The 24,141-nt window shown below is 41.9% G+C and overlaps 1 protein-coding gene and 1 long non-coding RNA gene across 8 annotated transcripts in view; one reads left to right on the top strand and one right to left on the bottom strand.

Annotated features, from left to right (window-relative positions):
* Positions 1-1,432: 1,432 nt before the first annotated feature.
* Positions 1,433-5,637, bottom strand: LOC138722959 (uncharacterized). Its single transcript, XR_011337781.1, has 3 exons — positions 5,461-5,637; positions 2,315-2,374; positions 1,433-1,529 (listed from the first exon to the last, which is right to left on the bottom strand). It is a non-coding gene; the product is annotated as an uncharacterized lncRNA (long non-coding RNA).
* Positions 5,638-6,759: 1,122 nt separating this feature from the next.
* MAP3K20 (mitogen-activated protein kinase kinase kinase 20) overlaps positions 6,760-24,141 on the top strand; it is an 89,319-nt gene continuing 71,937 nt past the window's right edge. The window contains exons 1-3 of one of the 7 annotated variants that reach the window (XM_069861108.1): positions 6,760-6,868; positions 10,079-10,154; positions 12,711-12,900. In XM_069861108.1, the coding sequence (XP_069717209.1) occupies positions 12,742-12,900 (159 nt within the window). In that variant the 5' untranslated portion in view covers positions 6,760-6,868; positions 10,079-10,154; positions 12,711-12,741. Of the gene's footprint in view, positions 6,869-7,097; positions 7,466-7,888; positions 7,964-10,078; positions 10,155-12,254; positions 12,458-12,503; positions 12,558-12,710; positions 12,901-24,141 lie in introns of those variants that run through there. The other 6 variants (XM_069861110.1, XM_069861109.1, XM_069861111.1 and 3 more) reach the window with 6 other exon arrangements.

Here is a 24,141-nt window from a genome sequence, read left to right as displayed (position 1 = left end):
TAAAAGGGAAAAAAAGAGAGCATGTACAGCTACAAAATCTATGATTTACCTTTAAATGCTGAAGGATATTTCACAAAGGCTTTATTTTTAATAGGTTTGGCACCCAATGGTAATTTCTGAATTCAAAATAAATTCAGAAAACTGCATGAAAATGCATAAAGGATGCATAATTAGTGACGCAAATTGGAATATTTTTCTTGGAAACTCCTTGTAATAAAAATGTGACACCCAGGGGTACTGGTAAAAGACTGACCTTTATTTGCTGGCCCTAATCCATTTGGGTCAGAGTGACAAAAAGCAAAGCCTTTGTCACATGGCAGGGGTCAGGCAGTCGTGTTTAATTTTTTTCCTCTTTTTGCTTTCAAATGCAAATAAAGCACATTACCAATGAAAATAATGATTCTACATGAATAACTCAATTAAAGGAAATTTACATAAAGATACGTAGGATGGAGGTGACAGTAGATACTCTGACATCCTAACAGACAATAATCCATTACTTAATCAACTTCTGTCAATAATCATAAGCTTTCTGCTCTCCATGGTTTCCTCATTATAACACCACCTCTTGTGTTTTTAAATAGTTCATTCTTCAGATGCTGTCCGAGCCAGCAAGTGAATCTGCTAGCTGTATTTGCCGACTCTTTGTGGTTTTTCTCAGGTGTACATTATTTCTGCGCAGGAGTACCCTCGGCAGCATTGTGGCTGTTCTCAGATAACAGAGAGCCAGTGTTGCCTTGGGTTTTCTTTAGATGTCCTCATTCTCTGTAGGACTGACCCTTGAGGGTTGCGGTGCTGGCAGGTTGCTGCCTAGTGTCTGTTTGAAATCTAGCATTTCCTTCCATTTGTAATTCCTGCCCTAATGTTTCTCCTGTTCCAGTTGTCTGGCATGTAACTCCTTTGTGATGCTCCTGATCAGTTAGCTCTGTTGCCAGAAACTAGTTCAAGGTCTGCACAGTTTTTTTTTTCATTCCTGTCACAATTAGCCATTGTTAATAGTGTGCTAGTGTTCGGGGAGCGAGGGGGATCGCTTTTTTTTTTTTTGAAACACAGGCAAAAGGACTGAGATTATATAGCTAAACGGATTTATCTAGAACAAGGGCTTTTCCGAGGTAGTCTGATGTTATGGATGTTTTCTAGTGTTATTTCATCTAAAAATCCAGAGAAAAAGATGCAATCCTCAATACAGAGATTTTTTCTAATTAAAATAACTCTGATTTAAATAAGTGGCAAAAAAATGTAAGCTACTAATACTACAGTACATCATTAAAAGGAACGGATATTTTCCTTTTAGTTCAAACTGACTCCCTGCCAATGGTGGCCAAAGTTTTCATTATTCCAGTGGCTGCCTTTACTTTGCAAGGGAGGGAAATATACTCAATAATTAGGTACTAATTAGTTTTAATAAAGATAATAGGATGCAATGCTTTAAATCAGTTGCGGAACATTCCATGTTGTCATCTTCCCTTGGTGGTCCTCAGAGGTGGAATTGTGCCTTCCTCTGCCCAGACTCTCTACAATCAAGCAACCTATTGGAAAAATATTACCAGAGAAGTGAAGGTGCTCTTGCTTCAGCAGTGAGGATTAGACAACACAAATAGATATAGCAACAATAAATTCAGAACATCTTTAAAACAAAGAAAACAATGTTAAGACATATTACATTTTAGAGGAAAAAATGTGCTGTAATTAGAACAATATATTAAGCCTATTGGACGACAAAATATAATATAAGAAGGAAAATGAACTGTCTCTCTCTATATAATTTAAAGTATATAATGAAACGGTAACTGAGCAGAGTACTAGTGAGTGGATTACAGCTGAGTATAATGTTTGGCTAAAAATTGTGGTGCCACTAAAAATAAGAAAGCTATTCTTGTAAATCAATAAAGAAATTTATTTCATGTTAATATTTTGCCATCTCATTGCTATCTCATTGTTAATTGTATTGACCTGTTTGAAGACATTATATGTACTTTTATACTGCACACATGCGCGGTCGAAAGACAAATAGTGTACAAGCTGTAGCCTGCCGGTTCCAAAAACCATTATGCACAAAGCAAGTATTTGATTCACATATAATACTCCCATTGCAGACAAGCCTTTGCCACACAAATGCCTGTATTTTATCATTCTAGTATGTATTTAATAATTCCATGCTTAATAATTTTACAGTTAATTCATAATTAATATTTTATAATAATGTATATTCATAACTTTATGTTAAATATACCATATAGACACTTTCACAAATTCCTTATTTTTCTCTCTAATACAAAAAACAGATGAGAAAATGAGAGAAGAAAAAAAATACCTGTTGTGTGGGTCTAAGAGACATATGACAGTTAGTACAGGCTCCATCTTTCTTCACTCCCTATGGAAGTTGAGAATTAGCTGTTACCTACTAGACACAAAAGCCTGGGCTGCTGAAGCAAATGGGAGTCACAGCCCCAGCTGTGTGAGCATGGGGGCTGCATGTACTATCAGGTCGGTGTTTGTGGGTGCATGTTTATTGTGTCCTTACAGCAGCAAAGGCAGGATTGCCTCTGAGCCAAATCCGAAGGCAATTCCTTAGATTTTCCACCTGCCATCTCTCAGAAAGGCTAAATGCAGCTTATTTTGGCTATCAGTGCCATGCAAGTTCCCTTTTAGTCGTGAAACCAACCCTGCTGTTACATTCTGGGGTGTAACCGCAGAGGTGTGTGGTTGCAGTGTATCTGGACGTTCCTGAATGAATTTCAGTCTGGACAGTGCAAGCAAAAATAATGGTGCAGAGAGGGTTTTCAGGCAAGTCACTCGTGCACCCCTTCCAGGTCACAAACCTGATGGTACAAACAGCATAACATTAATGCTACCATACTGGGACTGCTACTATTTCTTTATTTAGCTAGATTAACACTAGAGTATGTTAGTGCTCCTTCTTCTGCTGCACTGTGTGCAACCTTGTGTCCTAGCACATCCCAGACATGACCCCCACCATGTTTTCTGGCCAATTTTTTAAGCTAGAAACAGAGGCAAGCTGTATCAGCCACAGAAGCAGAAATGCTTCAAAGAAATCTCAGTACTAAGCCTGAGCTGAACTCTGAGCCAGTATCGAAGGAGAACTGAAAAATACGGAGCAGGTGTCCACCTCCAAATTATCTGTGTCTATAAAGTTTCATGTGCAGTTTAAGCTGGCAAAACCCATCACTGCTAAAAATGCACTTCCAGGCTCTGTACCTTCTCAGCTGCTCATATCAGCCCTTGCTCCTCTCCTGCCTTTGCTCTAGTATGAGTCTTTGTGCCATTTCCCAATGACCCGCATTCAGATACTGATCTGGGTGAAAAATGATTGCTTTTCCCCAGAGTAGCTTTGGCTCTACAGCTCAGTTCATCACCAGCCATGCAAAAAATGTGTTGGCAGAAGGCAAGGTGGGCAGTGCCGCGGCAGGGATGGGGCTCACTGGGCAGGGGATGGGTGTGACTGCTTCATTTGGCAGGCAGGATAATTTAAAACACCTGGACGTATGCATGAAACTATATTTTCCATGTTGAAAGGCAGTGAGACGTCATTGCACACCCAGTGTGGCAATGAGATGTAAAGAGACAATTTGTATGAATCCTTTCAACTCCAAAATTGAGTTGAAAGTTGCTAGAACTGCCTTTATCCTTTGCCAAGTGTTGTTGCTTTACGATGACTTCTGTTAGCTTTTAAATATTTTCCTTTTCTGCCTGTTCCATATAAATTGAAAAAGCCTGAGATTAGGATCGAGTTCTGCAGAGTGAACATAGTGAGTTTCTCAGTTTGAATTTGCTGCCTCAAAAAGGGAGAGGAATCATACCACCACGTGTTGGCTCTTTGGTTTCGATGGCATTATGATAACCCAAGAAACTCCAATTACACTGGTTTCTGATCTTTTCTAGTTAATTTTTCATTTTCATGATAATGAAAAAAAAAATTTGAAAAAGATCCAAATACTAATTAGCAAGAGAGCAGAAAGAATATGAACCCCAAAATGCACACTTGAAACCCTGTTGTAATAATTCCAGCTTCACAATAATATACTGCCTGTGTTGGACAGTCCTCATGCAGGCTCCTTTGCTTTTACTCTCACGTCCTGTAATACAGCAAGTGCAATTACCTGTTTTAAACACTGGCATGTTAACACAGTGCCTGATGCAGACTCTGCACTCCAGCCCATGGAGTCAGAAATATTAACCACCCCCTCATTTCTCATGCACTACAGAAAAGGTTTATTTCTTTCTGCAAGCAGGACCTAAATTCAGACATGATAAATCCCAGTCTGCAGATACGAAGTCCTGGACAAAGTGCCCAAGGCAAGAGACCTCTGAATGCTCTCTGCTCTCTGAAGCAAATGCCTATGGATTGAGTGTTTTAACATTTAAATAGATTTTAAAATCATTTGACTAATTGGCAATTGCCTCAGACAGGAAGGATAAACGGGTTAGTCACAGCATTTAAGAGACTAAGTATGTGGCACCTTTCCTCCTCCAGAGTTTCATGTGATTTGCATTTGATATTTGTTCTTCCTTTAAAAATGCAGCAGCTTTGATTGACTTTGTCTTGAGACTTCTCCAGGCTCAACAGCAGATAGGTTCATGATACAACATAAGCACTCTCAGCTCAGACAAAAAGTCTGAGACTTCTCCAGGCTCAACAGCAGGTCAGTTCATGATACAGCACAAGCACTCAGCTCAGACAAAAAGTGTCTGAAAGTGCCAGGGGAACCCAGGGGAAGCCAGAGCCCGCCAACCTCCTTCACTGCTTGTCTTGGCAATGCTGAGCCTGCCAGATAGGTGGAAGGGGGTTGGTCATCAGTGCCTGCTTTTTAACTTCCTTAGCATCTTGGTTTACTCATTGCACCCAGTGCGTAGGATCTTTCTGAATTTTGCTCCAGTTACTTATTATGGCACAGTGAAATAGTATGTTTTATTTTATGCCCAGAAATGTATGCTTCTGCTCTGCTGTTTTAACTTTTTTTTCCCTCCCACATGCCAGAATAACACACCTTAGAGAAGAGCCTGTGATGCTCGTGGAAAAATTGTATTTGATTAATCAGTAAAGTGTTCTTACATGATTCACCTCGATACCATAGATCTTTGTGATGTACAATTAATGTATATGATTCAATGTGATGCTTGTGATTCATTCTGCTACGCTGCTGATTTTTATACGGCACATGCCTATAACAATAGTCAAATATGAGAGATAATGAGGAGCTAAGATTCTCCAGTGAATGCAAAACCACAGACACTGGTAGATGAGCTGGGAAGTGTGGTGTAAAGCAGTGATGGCAATAAATCTTGTATGATACAGATATAAAATAATATACTTTCACAGCCATGTGATGTGTTTGCCTTAACAGAAAGATTGTTTGCTCCCAAGTTTTTTGCGTCACTTTCTTTAAGCATGACAGCTTATTTTTGATTTACAAAAAATTTTCCTTAACAGCAGAGTACCTCATTGTCTTTGGATAAGGGAGGGTCCATGTGGCTTCAGAAGACAGAAATGCAGTTGTCTCTGTTTTCATCTGTCCAGACCTGGGGTGACTATCCTGAGGGCAGCTGGGAATATGGATGGAAGGCTGGGTTTCCACTTGCCAGTCGTTTTCCACTTCTTCCACATTCCTAAAAGGAGCTACAGCAGCAGATGCCGCTTGCTTCCTCCTACTGTGGACCTCCAAGCTCTCTCACCAACCCACAGCCACAGCAGCTCTGCAACTCTGCTGGGGAAGGGGGGAGCAACACCCAGCACTGAAAAGACGCTGTGGCTCATGGACACACCATCTCGGCTCTGGTGACACAGAAGCAGCAGAATGGACTTTTTTAAAAATTAGCATCGCCTGGTCATTTTGGTGATCACTTCAGATAAATTTAGCCTGGAGAGGACTCCGAGGAGATCTTATAGCGACCTTCCAGTACCTCAAGGGGCTACAAGAAAGCTGGGCAGGAACTGTTCACAAAGGCTTGTGGTGATAGGATGAGGGGGAATGGGTATAAACTGGAGAGGGGCAGAGTTAGGCTAGGCATAAGGAAGGATTTCTTGATGAGAGTGGTGAGGCGCTGGCACAGGCTGCCCAGGGAAGCTGCAGCTGCCCCATCCCTGGAGGTGTTCAGGGCCAGGCTGGATGGGCCCTCGGGCAGCCGGGTCTGGTGGGAGGTGTCCCTGCCCATGGCAGGGGGGTGGAACTGGGTGGGCTTTAAGGTCCCTTCCAACCCAAACTAATCTATGATTCTATAAAATTTAGCTATAATGCTTGTGAAGCAGCAGACCTGGAAGGAAGGAACTCGTGCTCGCAAAGATGGGTGCATGGCAGTGCCAGGACCCCCTCCGCCCGCCGGCACTGACAGGCTCTGCTCAGTCCAGTGGTTCCTAGATGGGGTGGCTGGCTGACAAGTCCTGCCTCAGTCCTAGGCCACACTCTGCGGCTTGCCGGAGCCGTCCATGGAGCCACCCATGGAACCATGGAGGGGACCTTAAAGATCACCCAGTTCCACCCCCGCCACGGGCAGGGACGTGCCACCAGCCCAGGCTGCCCGAGCCCCATCCAGCCCGGCCCCGAACGCCTCCAGGGACGGGGCGGCCACGGCTCCCCGGGGCAGCCTGTGCCAGGGCCTCACCGCCCTCGGGGTGAACAGATCCCCCTTACGCCCAGTGTAACGCCGCCCCCGCCCGCCGGTGCCGCAGCCCGGGGCGCCCGGGGCCCGCGCGGTGCCTGTGGCGGGGGCGGCGCTGCGGGCGGCGCGGGGGCGGCTCGCGCTGCGACCGGAAGCGGCGCGGACGGAGCGGGGGACGCGGCCGCGCGGTTCAGGCTCCGTCGGCGGCTCCGGGAGCTGCGGCCCCGACAGCCGGAGTCCCTCGGGGAAGGTGAGCAGGGGGGTGGCTTCGGGAGCCCCGCGGGGCGGGGGCGGCGCTGCCTGCGCCTTCGCCGCGGCGCCGCTCTGTCCTTCGGGGCGTCAAAGCGCCCGCGGGGGGCTCTGAGGGGCGGCTGCCCGTCCCATTCCTGTTTCTGGCCTCTTCTTGTCTGTCTCTCTTTCTCTCTTTCTCTCTTTCTCTCTTTCTCTCTTTCTCTCTTTCTCTCTCTCTTTCCTTCTAGTCCCCCTTTTTATTTATTTCTTTCCTGTCCCCTTTCTTTCCTTCTTTGCTTTTTTCCCCCTTCTTTTTTACTTTCTTTCCCCTTTCCTTTTTTCCTTTCCTCCCGTCCCCTTTCCTTCTTTCTTTCCCGTCCCCTTTCCTTCTTTCTTTCCCGTCCCCTTTCCTTCTTTCCTTCTTTCTTTCCCGTCCCGTTTCCTTCTTTCCTTCTCCCCCCATTTTCTTAAATAACCCAGCGTTCTTTTCTCCTCTGCGCTCCCCTGGGTTTGTTCCCTCCCCTAGTTCGCGTTCTTTCGGTGCTCACGATCTGCCTTTTGCGGCTCGTCCAGCGCCTTCGGGAAAGCCGTGGATCATTCCCTTTTTTCCGTGGTGGTTTGGTTTTTTTTTTTTTTCCTCCCCCTAAATTCCAGAAGCAGAAATCATTTGAAAGCGCTAGGATTAACTGGGTCACTGAAAACACGACGGCTCCCGGGCGCGGTGCTCGGTTGGGTGTTCTCGGGACTTTGCCCCGAAATGGGGAGCCCGGCCGGGCCCTGGCGGCGGCTCGAGGCGCGGGTCCCTGCCTGGGGAGAGCGCAGAGGCGCTGCCGGGGTGTCCTGCAGCCGCTTAAGGGTTTCTCAGAGATATAACGCTTTCTGTTTAAAGCGAAGCCTTCAAACCCTTCTGTTCCTGCCATTGACGCGGCTCCGGTCGGAAATAGTTCTGTTCCTGAAGTGCTCAAACTGTTTAGGCTGAGTTGAGCTCTTTTTTCCATAGCACCGATTGTTATATAAATTAAAATAAAATTAGAAATGCTATTAATGGAAGTTATGTGGAATTCTTAGGTTCTGACCGAGGACAGGCTGAAATATTATTGCTTCTGTAACTAAGGTAGGCAGAGCTGTGTCTCCAGTCTCACCGACTGCAGGGCTGGTACTCGGCCTGATTAAGAAAGTTTAGGAATTGTAGGGGTTGTTGACTTTATTTTAACTCATGGGGAGATTAGAAGATTAGGATATATTTAATTTGGAGTTATGCTTTGAGTTTGTTTATGTCTTATCCATCAGCAATTCCTGATATGATTAAAGGAACTTGCATTATAAAAACTTTCTACTGCAGTATCTCTCACAGCTCGATATCTCTATAACTCCTTTTCTGTTTTCTGTTTAGATAAGACAGTGGTTAACCATGTTTTGGCATTTGAGGTTTTTAGGGAAGGGGGCTTTTTTTTATTTTTTTTTTTTAAGGCTAAATAAAAATGCTGCCACAAAAATCCAGGTTGTTCTGCTCAAGGACTGTAGGCCATGTTGGATACAAAGGATGATTTGGTCTAAAAATGGATGGTCAAAGATCCTGAAAGCAAATGGGCTGTTTTGCCAAATAAGGAAACTTGGCACATTCTGCTGTGTATTTTAAGATAGCACAAGTGTAGTGTGCTACTACTTTATTGGCAATATGTTGGCAGTGTGCCTTCCTGAAAGAAGCACTGAATCCTGCTTCATGCAACCACACAGTGAAGTGTGGGCAGCGAGTTGCGTAGTTGTTCCCTTTAATGAATTACAAAGGGTTTTCTTGGAGTAACTGAATATTTAAGCAATGTCAGGTGCATGTGCAAGATGAGGGATGCAATTTTCAGTTCTGCAGCCATGCACTAAGAAATGTATGAGTTGCAGTTACCATGTAATTTGTGACAGGTTTTTTCCTGCCTCCTATCTCTAACTTGCAAGTCCCTCAGTGGAAGCCATCTGTAGTCTGGGAGCAGGAACTCAGTGACATTTGGTAGGGTCTTCTGTCTTGTACATGGAGTAAAGCAGAGAGTTGGGCTTTGTGGCACTTCCCTTACAGTGCAGGCTGGTTTTGGGAAGCTGGAAGGTGCAAGTGAATGTGTCAGGTTCTTCCATCATCTCCGTGCTAGGATACAGGGCTGCCTGCAGCAGGGTTGATTTGCAGCCTGTTTGCCTGGGTGCTTGGGGATTCTCTCACTTTCGGGGGTTCCTGGGGGGAGCAGCAGGCCTGGGACCCCAGCAGCGTCTTAGGGAGGGGCACCTGCGCAGGTTAATCCCCCAAAATGCTGTAATTACAACAAGCTGGTGATGGTGGATGGTTCCCTACACTGAGCACTTAGTACTATACTGGACTGAGCTTCTCGTGGCTTTTCAGTTTGCTTCAAAATGATTCTGCATAATAGAGTCCTGATATGTTAAATACTAACGTTAAATAATGTTAAATTATAACTTGAGATGTTAAATACTGCCAAGAGATGCTGCTCAGATATCTTTTTTTTCTTTTTTTTTTTTTTTGTGTGAAATGTGCAGCACCTAACAGCATTCTCAAGGAAGTTATTATGAGGAAAAAAAACCACACGCAGGAGAAGGTGGAGATGTCCCTGTGCGACTACAAGCTCATGTTAACCATTAGAAATAAAACAGAAGGAGGAGAAAGTTCCCTCCTCAAGGTCCCATAGGAGTAATTGAAATAACCAGCAGCTGAGTTATTTCTTCAAATACCTATCATTCACCTGTGATGAACTGTCAAGTTTTCATTTCATTGACAACAAGTAGCAAAGTCAGTTGATGTAGTGTTTCCCGCTGCCACACAACAATGGTATTAAACACTCAGAGCTGTGTTAGTGGGACCCTCTCACAGAGAACTGCTTTTCTGACTGTGGAAGATGTGAAGAAGTGCCACATGTTGGAATGATGCTCTTGTTTCATATGCATGTGTTAAGACTATGGAGTTTAATGTAATACCTGATTTTTTTTCCTTAAACAATGGTGTAAACTCAGGTTGTGAAGCATCTTTTAAAACAGGTTGACAAGTTAATAACTGTGTGGATTTGTCATATGCAGTTGTTCCTCTAAACAGTTGCTTTCTTAAATATTACAAAGGGATTGATCTGTCTAATTGAGGATTAACTACCTTGCATCTGAAAACATTTAAACATATCTGTTCTTTCATCTAGAAGGAGAAAACTGTATACCTAACTTAGGCTGTCATTAATTGCAGATCTTTCAATGGTGTCCATGTAAATCTCCTATACTTTCTGTGGAAAAAAGCATCTGGAGGAACCTCGTACAAACCAGTGAGTCATTCTTCAAATTATATTACTTTATTGTATGCTGGTGTCTATAGCATGTGCAGCTGTTTGACTGCTTTAGATAACACTTTCCCTTTTTCACATTTAAAATGATCAACAGGAGCTTACGCAAATGCTTGTGTGCCAGGCACTGCATTGTGGTAGCATCAATGTTTAGGTAAAGTTTTAAGCAGCGAGGAGAACACATAAGAAAAATACTTGCTTGTATTTATCAGCTGTCTTGTGTGCTTGTTGTACCATCTTGAAGTCTCTTTTCTATGAAATCTTGGAATATCTTGTTCTATGTTAGTGTAACTTTCATAAGTCAAATAATTTACTTATTTATATGGATGATTTGGTTCTTCTGGGTGAACAATACATGAAAATAATTTGTCAGTTCTTCAGAACTATTGAATCCAGATAGTGAAGGCCAGAAATATTTTTTTCCTGTGATATATTTGTGGTTTTGCTTGGTTTTCTGTTCCTTCTGCCATCCCAAACACAACCATCTGTTATCAGTTGTTCATACCTTCCTGTTAAATTTATGGTCCAGTCAGTGCACATGCTTTTGCCTACGAGTAGTATTCCTTTTCTGAATAATTCTGTTGTTAGTAAAGAGATTATTCACTGTAGCGTTGTTGTCAATGTGCATAAATGTGTACAGGGCTGTGGCCTTAAATCTTGAGGTCTTCTGTGTTGGGAAGCTTATCTGTTTTATTTGTCTATAAAGAGTCACCTATGCTTGAGGCACCACGTGCACGGCATTATCTTGGAGCAACTGCTGGAGTAAATGAGGCAAATAAGCTTTTGTTTCTGAAGCAGCACTGGCAAAGAAGCAGAAAGTTAGAAGTGCCTTCACTACCTGATTTGCAGAAATGACAGATTTTCTTTCCCTTGAGCTTTCTTTAAATAAAATGCATGCTGGACGATGCAGAAGATGCCTCTGAGATGGCAGGAAATCTAACAATACTGACAAGGTTAAAACAAGAACAAAAGGTGAGCAGAAGAGTTCAAGCACTTGTATTGGGGAAGGAGCCAGCAGTGTACTGGAAGAACAGACTTTGTTTCACTTCCCACGGATAATGCCCATTCCAACTTGCAGAGCAGGTGAAAGAGCATTTGTGTTCCCTTACCAGGAGCTTTGCAGGCAGGCTGTCAGTGAAAGCTGTGTTTGAAGCCTGCTGTCTCCTAAACATGGTGACCAAATAGTGCCAGAAACTTCTGGTTAGATATCTAAAAATTCTTATCAGGTTAGCTGCACATTCAGGAGAGCGTCGGGGTGGGGTGGGGGGAATTATGTCTTTGTGTTTGTTACAGAGGGACTGGGATGAAGGAGTTCTGGCCATCGGCAGTGCTAGTTGTGTTCCCAGCCCTGAACAACATATAATCTGTGGATTCCACCTGAAAAAGCCCTATGAATTGGAGACTTCCAAAAGATACAGTATGTTTGGTGCTATAGTTAGACCAGTATAATTGGAGGTGCAGTTTTCACTAGCAACCCCAAAACTGTTTTTTTGTTTGTTTGTTTCATTCAAAGCCGTCTCTTTCACTTTATGCTGATAAGTTTGCTGTTATGAAATGCAGGTACAGTAACTTTTGCTGGTAATTAAAACTACTTTGTCTGAATTGGTGCATCTGAAATGATCACACAGCAGGCTTGCAGACAATTCCTCAGGAGCCTGTGCCCTGCAGTCCTGCTAAGAACCTGAGGCTTCCTGATCTTACACCATCAAAAAAGAAACATGAAATTAGTCATTGTTCATGCATTTAAGTGATAAGGTTTCTTGAAATTTGCCGTGGGCATAAGCTTTATCACTGTGAAATCTCTGAGAAGGACGTTCTGTTCCTCTGACAGCAGACATGGGATCATCTCTTGAAACTGCCGACACCAGCTTTGGCAGCGGCTGCAGAATTTCACATGTTGTAACCTAGATTAATTACTGTATGCTTGCACTTTGTTATGACATGCGAGCAGAACTGAGTCACTTGGGAAGAGGTGTTCGCTGTGTTGAGTTTTTTCCACATCCTTGCGTGAAGTGCTCCTACCTCACCTCGAGCGCCGGCAGCACGCGTGGTGCGTGCCGAGGCATCGCTGCCTGCTTGCGGAAGGTGGCCTGCCCAGCCGGGGCAGTCTGTGCCTCGTGTGCAGCCATCGCAGCAGGAGAGCTGGCGTGCCTGGCATGCCTCAGCTCCTAGGCAAGCTTGGAGCAGAGAGCACGCTTCCCGTCTGTTGATGTGCTTTGCTTGCATCGGAGAAGGCAGCGACGTTCCTGCCTTTCACAGAGCGGCTTCCAAGGTGTTTGGGAAACGTCAGTATCACTCTGAGGAATACTTTTAGTCATTTCTGCCTCCCAGCTGCTCCTAATAGCTCGTGCAAATTATGGAAACGTTTGCACAGCCTGTTGGAGTGTGAGTTCCCAGGCTCTTTCCCTGCTGTGCTCCACAGATTTTACTGTGGTGTGTTTATGGTGACTGGTTCTGGTTTTGGGTATCTGAACACGGGCAAGAAAAGTCCATAAATCCGCAGAGCATGTGTGTTAATGAAAGCTTTTGTCTTCACAGGTTTTGCTGTGGTATATTTTGTCATTATGAGATGTCGTCTACCAGTGCTTCATTTGTGCAAATTAGATTTGATGACCTGCAGTTTTTTGAGAACTGCGGTGGAGGGAGTTTTGGGAGTGTCTATCGAGCCCGATGGATTTCTCAGGACAAGGAGGTGGCTGTAAAGAAGCTGCTCAAAATAGAAAAAGAGGTAAGAGTTTACTTTTCATTCACTTTGTCTGCTCTGGAAACAAGGACAGAAATTCTTTTTTAGTGTCTTGCCATCCTCTAGCTCATTGAGGCAGACTACTTTGGGCTTTTTGTTTCTTTTAATTACAAAACACTCTAAGTGGATTATGTTACAGTAGAGACATACTGAGGGGACCCCAGCCAAGGGTGTCTCTGATTTAAAGCATTATTGTTTTACTGTTTACTGTCCTCCCCTACTTTTCTTGTTTAGCAGCTCCTCTCTGTCCTGGCCCTGAGGAGCAGGAGAGCTAGCTGAGCTTGTGGAGCTAGTAGTTTCGCTTTGATACTGCTGGGCACATTGCTAGATAGGAAGAGGTAATGTTCACTGTCTCTGCCTGCTTCTGTTTTTTCCTCTTTAAATCTCGTCTGTTAAGCACTGTGTTTCACATTTATATATTCGCGGTAGGCTTAGGGTATGCTGCTTGTCATTGTCTCTTCCCTGCCTGCTGTAGGTTTTGATCTGGGACTCCACTAGCTCCAAGTTAGTCACAGCTGCACTTCAGCTTGGTCTTGTCTTGCAGAGAAGTTCAAACCTGTGCACCTGTAAAGGTGGACAGGTACTTGGCAGTCCTGTGGGAAAAGGCAGAGTTAACTTACTGCACCTTTGCCAGCTAAGGTTGGTTTGAGTTTGTTGGGGTTTTTTTAATAAAAATTTTAGGTTTATCTAAAAATCCTCTTGACCTTCTGCTTTGTACAGTGCCAGCAGAGAGACAGTGTGCTCACAGCACTCTGGTCACCTCTGCTGACACAGGAGTGAGGGCACACCAGTGCAGTGATGGACAGCACAGTTACTGGGCTGCTGTTCCAGCGTGACTATATCTGACTTGTATACAATATCATCAGAGTATTTTAAGAAGACGGTTACAAGCTGGAGGACAGCAGAGCAGCACTAGGGATAATATGCTGAGTAAATACTCAGACACCAAAGTTCATCCCTGCTGCAGCAACCGAGTTAATGTGATTATGTCATGCTTAGTGATGTGATAAGTGTGTTTGATCATGATTAAGCAAGTTGGTCTCTAAAATAACATGGAAAGATCTCATGATTTTTCCAGGGTGGTGGGAGACATACGCCTTCTGTCCAATGTCAGTCTGTACTGTTCTCTGTATTTCTAGTGTTTGCTAATATCAGAAGATATACAAAGGTAATTAATCAGTGCTAAACAGTATCAGTACTGTGCTCCTTAAAAATCAACTGGCTAGCAGATGTTAGTAGTCATCAGTGAAGCATCTGTACGAAATAGGTGTGTTCCAGTGAGATTAGGTGGGAGTCTGTGCTAGGCCTGTTGCTGGGTACTTAAAGCATTTTTGAAAGAAAATTTAAAACCAGTATTACTACCATTTTGTGATAGCATAAAGCTTAATGGAATGGGCAGTGATGGAGAAAGTAGGAGAGTCAGATGTATTCGTGACACAGTTGGACCATTCACCAAAAGTATTTTCTTTTAAAACAGCCAAATAGTGTTCAGCTTGTAGTAACGAGGAACCCAGGTTGTATACTGTAGGAAAAGGAAATTGTGTGCTGGAAAGAATTTAGTATAATTTAAGGGTTTATTTAGGGATTAATGAAGACTTGGAACTTATTAAGAGCTTGTATCGTGGTACTGTTAGTCAAATTAATTTAATGTTCTTGCATATCCAAATGAAGATAAAGTAATCTGTAAGAACCAGGCATGCTTTATCTTGATGTGTGGCACTGGAGAAATGGGGGTTAGGCAGTGGGTGCAGACTCATTTCTGCTGTGTTTAAAAGAATGTAAATGAACTGGAGGGGCAGCCCAAGGGTGACTACAAAACAAACTTAAGAAGTGGAAAGCAGTGAGGTTGTGGTGGTATGTTGGAAGGGGATGAAGGACCTCATCCTGATCCTCCAAGTCCAAGAAGGACCTCCTGATAAGCTGAGAGGAGGTGCGCAAGAGCACAGAATTTTTATTTTCGTTTAGACTGGTCATCACTTGCAGCCTGAGCCAACAAGATGGCTCATAGTTGGAAGCAGTCTGGTGTGGGCACATTCTCTTGAAAGTTTTCTGGGGAGGCAGCAGAGAGGCAAGTGGTGATGCCTTAAATAAGTTCATTAACTTTTGCCAGAACTTTTCTGTTGAAACTCATAGAATATTAAAAAACAAGAGGTTGTTTACTAAAAATTGCATTTTCATATGGAAAAAATGCTAGGCTCGTTTAATCTAGTGCAAAAAAAAGTCATTACAAGAACTGGTGGTTGCAATCTGAACCCAGACAAATTGGAATGGGTAATAAAGCACAAATTATAAGGAGTGAGGGTGAGTAATGCTTGGAGCAGACTACAAAGGGAAGGAGCGAAGATGGAGAATCCTTTCCATCTCTCCATGTCTTCACATTGAGATGTCTTTGGGGACAATTGTTTCTGTCAAGTTGTTGAGCTCAACACAAGAGCGGCTTGCCGAACTACAGTGGTCTGTGATGTAGCAGAAGCCAACCTCGGTGCCTTGAAGGTCTCTTCTGACCCTAAGGGCTGCCAGTCTGTTTACATACCTAGTATGCAGTATGTTTATCTGTAGTCATGACAATAATGAACATCTGGGACTGAACTGTGATGAAACACGTGGCAGGTCAATGGCTTTCCTGATAGCAATAGAAAAATAACTTGCCGTAGCTGTAATGTATTTGTGTTTAGTAGATATTTGGATAGTTCGCACTTACTCCAGGAAGCTAATTGTTACCCTTTCTGGTTTATTTGAAAGGAAGTGTCGTTTTAATTTCATGACTGATTGTCTTGTATTTCTGTTAACCACTGCCAATAATCCATAACAACTGATTAAAAAGAAAACAGAGGAGAGTTGGGAAAAGCTTGCTCAGAGGAATTTTGTGCTAGTTATGTCCAAGGGCACAAGCCAAGTCCATAGAGCTGTGGTATCATTCTGCAAGTATGTTGTATCTGTGTTTTGTTTTGGCCAATCAAAATCAGCAAAGATCTTGAGGGCTTTATATTAGCCAAGTGGCTAACAAGTTCTAACTTGTGAAACAAAGCAGTTTTTGTCCCAGTGTATAACAGCATATCATACTAAAATATGTTCTCAGAAAAACTTATAAATACTTGGAAGGGTGTTGCTTAGGCAGATTTCTTCAAAATACTTTAAAATTTGAGAAATGGGAAGACCACAGCAAAGCATAAATTTTTCATAGACAGGCAGTGAAATGTGAGTGTATGGGAAGAGGTGTGTGTTTATGTGAATAAAATGCAGCTAAATACAGCTAAATAGGTATGCTGGGAAAAATAAATATGCTGCAAGGCCTCAATTAGAGTATCAGATCTGAAACTCTGGTCAAGACCTGCTGATTAAGTAAACCATAGGAGTGTGTCTTGAGTGATTAAATAACAGCAAAACCCAAATTAAATTGCTGTTTTACTATCTAATCCAAGCACTTTAGCAATTTTAGTTGTTAAGCAAGGAACAGGAGTTCCATGTGAATTGTTTTATGGAAAATCGAACTATCAGCGTGATGTTTATGATGCCTGTGGGGGGAGTAGAAATGCCTCCTGTAGTAGGACATGTGCTTGCTCCTTTTCCCCTAAGTGATGATTATGTGCGCTCATTAAAGAAAATCACACACCTACTACTCTGGAAGTTACTTGGTATTTTTGTGAGCGATTTATGTGAATTATTGGATAAGCCCATAATTTGGCTTCCACTGAAACGGATGGGAGAGATTGGGCCCAGAGGCCTTGTTCTGCAAATTGCTAGCGGTTCTTCTGACCTCATTATATTGAGCAGAGAACTACTGGAGCAGAATGTTGCAACCTGTTGTTTTATGCTTTGCCACATTAGCTCTTCACTGATCAGCACTCGCCTCCTTCAATTGTCCATATGTCTCTGAAGTTTACATGTTACTTGTCCTTGCTTTTGGAGGCTGTGCTTTTTGTGGCTGTGTTTTAGCAGCTGGCATCTGATCTGGAGCATGTTTCTCCTTCGGGAGATATATAACTGCTGGAATGTTACCTGAAATTTGAATTTAGTTTTAATATCACTGCTCTTTTAAAATACTCCATGATCCACGAACTGTCTCTGTGCTATTGACGGACAACAGCATTGCATCTGAATTGCTTGCTTCAGCTGTTACAACCAGGGTACTTAGGTATAAGTTTGTTTCGTTTCATGCAGTGCAGCTGTTCCTGGATTCCTTCGAAATGCCTGAGGTGGTCTGTGCAAACTCCAGGAGGGTGGCAGAAAAAAAAACCCAGTAAAATGTAACTGAAATCTTACTGGGAAATAATTCTGGTGAGCTAACTTGTGGATAGAAAATGTTAAATGGAGTAGGATGAATTGTGCATGCTTTGTTCAGTCATGTCTGTGTAATGCATTTTGAGTTTTATGAGACTCAAAAATACAAACGTGTTTTTACTAGTTTTGATGCTGTATTGCTGGAATTGTGACTACCATGGAAATTAATTTTATATTGCCAGGTTTTCTTGTATGTAATAAATGTGCAATAAGCTTTAGGGGATCTTTTAATGCTTCATAAAACTTTTCATATGGAATGTAATGCAGCTTGTTCACTTTTTGATTTTATAATCCACTTCTGGAAGGGACTGTCCAGAAAACAGGGATTGCATCTGTACCTTCCAAAGGGATGAGTTAAGTATAACCACATGCATGTCACTGGACTTACCTCACTCATGTTTGTAGTCCTAAAAGAGAGCATGTGGTAATTTTAATATGGGTCATGAGAGTAAGGACTGGGAAAGACTTTCAGGAGTAAGTGGAGAAAAACAACAGATTAATATAGAGCAAACCAAACCAAACTGAAATTGATACTTATCCCTGACAGGACTAAAAATAGTAGCTGTTCCTTTTGCTTGTGGTTTATAGGTGTTATTGGTGCTTGGTTGCCAGCCTGGAATGAATCTCCACGCTGGGACCTGGCTGCAGTGAAGGGCATTTTGATACTTTTTTGTTATTATACCAGCTCTTTCCAGGAGCTTCTACTCCCTTACCTCTGTCACATCTGAGTCAGAAAGTATTTGATAGGAATGGTTGGACTCGATGATCCAGTGGGTCTCTTCCAACCTGGTTATTCTATGATTCTAAGGTAACATCTGCCAGGAAATATCTGGGTTTAACTGGTTGCAGCTCAGAGCAGGGACTGACAAACCTGATGTTCCCAGCTCATGATCCTTTGGTGCAGGTGCTATTGCTAATGAACCATGAGAGATGGCTTAAAGTGTGTGCCATGTAATGGAACGTAAGATGTAGAAGTCACATCTCTGGAAAATCCATATATTTATGCACCTGTATTTGAAAAATTCCAGAATTCACAAAAAAGGAGTTGTGTATCTCTCGAGTAGGTAATCTCATGGGAACCCCTTCAGCCCCTATATTAATTTAAAGAAATAACTGCTGTATCTTGTTAAAAGCAAAAGGAAATCAAAATGTGTTTATTATACCAGCGGGGTGTTTTAAAATGTCTTTGTTTCTGTTTTACAGAGTGGTATTTCTCTTTTATAGAGGGTTCTCCATTTCTTTTCTTTGCATTTTGGTAAAGGAAAAGACTTAGAGTGCTCCTCTTGGTACTCACTAGGATATTCCCTAAAGGTATCAAGAGGATACTTGGTACCATTTCTAGCTGATGGAAGTTGTCAAAATGGGTTCAGATGCTCCAGGTGTTTTATATTCTATATCTTACAGAATAAATAATTTGGGGTAGGACAGAGTTTTACAATAAATCTCTGACTGCTTTTGAGTTTGCTCTACTCTTAGCTTTCATTCAAGGTACATTTTCTGGAGGACTTTATGGATGTCATTTTCAAGTGTCAAGAAAGATTGCATTCTAAGTGTCAAGTGGCATATATGTTGTAACCAAATTGATATCAAAACACCATTGGGTTTTGAGAGATAGTATAGTGAAACATGATGTAGCATTGCCAGGATACAATTATTCTTGGGAAGAACAGGCTTTAATTTTGTGTTGTCTGTTTTAAGAAGAAAATTCGTTCCTCTTTGTGCTCCCCAAAATGATCTCAGAAACATAGCAATCCACTCATGGAAATGTTTTATTGTAGTGATTTTTTTTTTTACTTGTGTGTTTAAACATTTTTATACTAAGTTTTTCATTAGGTGAGTAACGTCTTTCAGAGTTGCTTCAAGTAAATAATGTGTATTTGTAGATCAAGTTACATGGCTTACTGAGTTTTTTTGACCAGCTTAACTTGAGATTCTTACACAGGCTTGTGTATACACTCTTAATTCTTTTAAATCAAGCCAATTCTGACTTAGTTTGATTTAGACATCAGCCTCAATGAAACTGGCACGTCAGGACCCAAACTGGCATTCTGTGGCTTCAAAAGTTATTTTGGGTCAATTGAGACATAGTGACTGTCAGCGTTGTCATCTTAGCTTGCAGTAAATGAAAAGCAAGCTCACAAGTTCTGGGAATCTTGCTGTAGCCATGTTAAGAAGTTGCCGTATTCTTTTTTATCAGCTATACCACCAGATTTTGTACTGAATTTTTGAAGATTTAAGTGCATATATCCTTCTGCTGACTTGTGGGCAGCTTTGAACAGTTACTAAATAAACTTGAGATGCAAGTAAATTAATAAACTGAGATGCACCAGATGTGTCTGTTGCTTTTTTTTTTTGCTTGACTCTCTTGAATTGCCTTGAACTTTGTCAGCGTGAAGCAAAATTACCTTGCATAGCCAAGAATACGTGTGCAGTTGCCGTAACTTGGTTAAGGCACAGGACTTACCTGTGCCTGATCTCTGGGTTAGGGATATCTCTGAGGCTTGGACTGCTTTCCCTCAGTTATCTTTAGTTTTGTTTTTTTCATAAAGTGCAACATCTGCAGATGAATAGGCAATAGAATAGGGGGAAAATCTCTCTCTGTTGATTATTTAGAAAGCACTCTTTCTTTTTTGCTATTCACGATATTCAGCCTGTATTATTATATAGTCTTTAGTTTCATAATTAGTTTAATTCCATTGTATATTGTCTTTAAAATAATTCTGCCAATCTGCTGCAAATTTTTGTTTCACAGTGGGTTGCTCAAGTTGCTAGTAAATACTTAGTCACAATTAAGGGCATTTTTTCTGGTTTTATTTTTTAAGTTTTCTCTAGAGATGTTTCTCCCTCTTATGTTTCCTTTTTCCATGGGCTCAGTTATTATTTATAATTTGGAAGAGAGGTTGTATTGCTTATTTCTCCATGCCAGCAACCCTTGACATCAAATGGAAGCTCTTTTATTTCCCCTCCCACGACATTCTCTGACCCTGAGCGTCTGTTGAAGTTATCAACTGCAAAATGGTAATTTTGGATGTTTAAGCTGTCCTGAAGCTTTGCTGTAGAAATCTCATGGATACGGAAGAGATTCTTGTCTCTCGAGGTGGAGTTTCAGGCTGTTGTAGGCTCGAGCCATTGAGGGGTAGTTCAAGTTAGTCTTATCTCTACGCTGATCTAGCCATATAGGTTTCTTAAAACAAGGTTATGGTACAAAATTGCTTGGCAGGTGAGATCTAGTGGTAACTTTAGACTGTGATGTGTTTGAACCTTGAGTGCTTTGAGGGACAGATGACAATTTAAGTATCTGTGATGCACTTTGAAATCTGTTTCTGTTGCAGTCCGTGGAAACTCTAGATAACTTACACTCACTGTAGCATACAGACGGACAATTTTTTTTTTCTGATGATACCAAAAATGCTGTTGAAGTGTATGGATGTATTGTTTGAATCCAACACAGTTTCTGACTTGTTGCATGCTTGTGTGATTGATGGTTTGCATGAAGTCGGGGATCTGTACTGGCATTGATGTGATCTCAGCATGGGATCATCAGTCTCCAGGAGGCGGTTTTCACAGGTGTATTCCAAGCTGAGCAGAGCAGCCACAGTCTTCAGTGGGGATCCCAACACAGATGGTAGCAATGCAATTTTTAACAACATGTTTAGTCCTCTTTATCCTCTTTAAGACACTTGATAGGACTAGACACGCTTTCCTTTGCATGGCTCCCTTTTTTTTTGTATTTAATTTTTGACAGCTGCACATGAGTTGTGTGTAAGGGTCTGGGACACAAGATTTCATTGAAAACGATGTGTAAGAAAAAAAATACAGAAAAATACGTATCCTAACTTGAAGGGAAGTGTCAAAATCAGTCTGTTTAGTTGTGATGATGCAACTAAGACTGTAAAAGTTATTTCACATTTACCTATTGCCACTTACTAAGGTGCTGATACAGAAAGTTTCCTTTTTAAGAGGGCGATATAAACAGTCACAAAGAAACATTCAGACCTGTTTATGTTAGCTGGAGGCTGCAGAGGAGCCCAGAGAACTGCTTCAGCTTTAACTCTCTCATACTTGATTAATTGCGCTAACACACTGGGGAGATGAGGCCAATAGGGGCAAATAGAGAGTGATCCAGCTGCCTCCAAGCTGCCTTGTTTGTCTTTTTTGATGTGTTTCATCTGTTACAATTCAGCTACTGGGGAAGAATCATATTTGCAAATACGTATTTGTTCATTAGATTAATGGTTACTGAATCTGCGTTCTACATAACTGCTGTTTGAGAAGGCCAGCTCCACTGGGAAGCTGGGTGACTTGACTGATGGTGAGAATTGTGCCTCTTTGGACCTCTCTGCAGCTGGGCTGCCTGATGGCAGGAGAGAGGCAGCCTATCGCACAGAGGAGGGGATCTCTGCTGCTGCACCTCCTTGGTGAAGCAGTGCCTGGCCCCTGGATGTCACTGAAAGAAGACAGTACCACACATATTCCACTTTTTTTCTGTTTCTAGTTGCTTGTTTTTTTTTACTCTGAAACTTTTGAAAATTAAGGTTCCTTATGGCTAAATGTTGTAAGCAAGGGAGAGAAAAAAAATCATGTCATGGTACACCGCTGACCAAATAGTTGCGAGTTTTGTGTATCGGGCATGTGAGTTTCCAATTGCTGCATCATAAGCATGGTTTGTAAAAAGCCTAGAGCTGCCGTGGGAGCATCAAGGAAGCTGTTTGTAGACAGAAGAAGGCAGCACACAGTTGCTTTGTATGAAGTTCATCTTTGGAAGATGGAAAAAAATGAAAGACAAGTGTGCGGGCTGGGCAGGTGTCAGCTTCTCAATGAAAGCTGCGTCTCTCTAGAAATCTTTATCAAACTTCTTAAAATAATCTAGTTGGTGCACCCTTGAGTGAGTGAGTGGCGTTTTCCAAGAAGATATATTTTCCTCTTCCTTGGAAGAATCACAGGGCAGAGAAGATGTAGTGTATGCCTGTGTGCAGTTACAAGGGGAAAGGCAAACCACTTTTTGTCTAATTGTATAATCTTAATTTTGTAATGGCAGATGCATTTGAGGCAATCCTATCTAAACATGGTGGTTTTCCTTTTTGATGAACTATGTACTTTTAATCTCCTAAACCAAGGAAAAAGCTTTTTGCTTTGACTTGTTTGTAATGCCTTTGTGTGTGCTGAGGTTCTGTGTGTGGTTTTAATTATGTAGCAACTGATGAATAAGATTTGGAGCTGTTGAATTGCTCTGCCTTTTGGATGTCTCCTTGCTAGTACCCCCTATAAGAGTTTCTGAGAGCCCTAAAGCCAAGTACAAAATCCAGAATCCCACTCTTTAGGACCACTAATTTTGGAGTCCTGCTCTTAACTTCTGCTTTTTCAATTGGTTTTGTATTTGTACCGAAGTCTTTATTGTAGTCTTCTCTTCAAGCCAGTGTCTCATCTGTCCTGTGCAGAGGTTGGCAGTAATGTAGTTTTTGGCACTGTGTGCCAAGTGGTTTACTCTGTTCCCATTACAAACTGCTTCGCTGTTAGCACTACAGTTCTGGAAGGAGTCCTGCAGTTTTTCACTGACTGGGAATAAAACTTGGTCCTCCTGAAGTAAACAAGCATACTGTTGTTACTTAATAAATCTGAAATATGCTGTGTGAAACCTCCTGTCTTTTCATTACTGTGTTTCTGTCCTATGTTGTGAGAAGGGAGAGATTCCATGCCTGTCGTGGCTGTTACTGTGACAAACATAGAGTAACAGCACTAACAGGGTGCCTGGGTCAAGAAATTCAGGGCAACTGACAGTTGATTCTCTAACGACACTGGCATCGGCTGTTAGCTATAGTGACATGGTCATTGCCTTGAAATCATGACCCGAGTTCCCTTTTGGGAAAGAAAAAAAACTGCAGACCCATTTCAAAGACCAGGGCAGCTGCTTTGTTTGTCTTTTAAAAAATCTCTATTTCTACCTTTTTGCTTGGTCAATGTTTAGAACCATTAAAAAAGTAAACGTGACATGGGGACTGAGGTCCCACAGCTAGAGCTCCTTTATAATTACATATTCAGCTGCAAGCATACAAAGGAAAATGAGAGTCCTTTTTCCTTTATGTGCCATATTTCAGTTTTCCCTTAGGTTTAAATTGGCATTTTGGACTATGTTCGCTTGAGCCACTGAAGAGCTTATCAGAAAAGGAAGGAAACAGAGGGAGGGAAAGAAAGACAGATTTCCAAATGACAACCTTTTGAATAGTCCAAGTTCAATCCCTAAAACAAAAAGTGGAATCTTTCTTTTTCTAAATAATGTGCTCTACAGTCTCACCTCTCATCTTGAGAAACATGAAAGAGCAAGTAAAAGAGATGACCCAAATCACAGAGTTCCTTTGAAAGAAGAAATTCAGCTGTTTTGAACACTTGCAATCAAAGGAAGTGGTTTCCCTAATTATATGAACTATGTGAAAGCTCTCAGAATAGCTCTTCCACCCCAGGATTCCTTGCACTTTAGAAGTTTGCATAAAAGCTCACATGGAGAATCAGATGCAAAGTGTTTGATTCAAATTTTATTAGGCAGAAGTGAGCATACATTCCTGTCTCTGGGTTTGACAGCTGGTTGGGTATGGACCACAATCCTGGGTTTGATAGATTTCAGTCCTATACTTTAAAATCTTTCACTCTTCAGGTTCTCTGGTGAGACACCCCTTTCAAGAGAAAAGTGGAAATGAGAAAATGGTGAAAGTATAGAGGGGTTCTTTTGTGATCTTTCAGTTAAGGATTCTTCGCCCCGATTAGGCTGTTCATCATTGTGAAAATCCATCCCTGTACACAGCTTTTAAAGGAATGAGGAATTTTACTTCCTTTCATTTTAAGGAAGCTGTATGTCTTTAAATATATATTTGAAAGAATTGTGATCTGAATTCTACAACTTCAGTATTATTCTAGCACGCATCTTTAACCCATCAAAATTCTGAATTCAGC

Source organism: Phaenicophaeus curvirostris, chromosome 7, assembly GCF_032191515.1.
Source record: "Phaenicophaeus curvirostris isolate KB17595 chromosome 7, BPBGC_Pcur_1.0, whole genome shotgun sequence".
In the NCBI taxonomy this organism is placed as follows: Eukaryota; Metazoa; Chordata; class Aves; order Cuculiformes; family Cuculidae; genus Phaenicophaeus; species Phaenicophaeus curvirostris.
The sequence above is the reverse complement of the archived record's forward strand: the minus strand, read 5'-3'. Positions and strand labels throughout refer to the sequence as shown.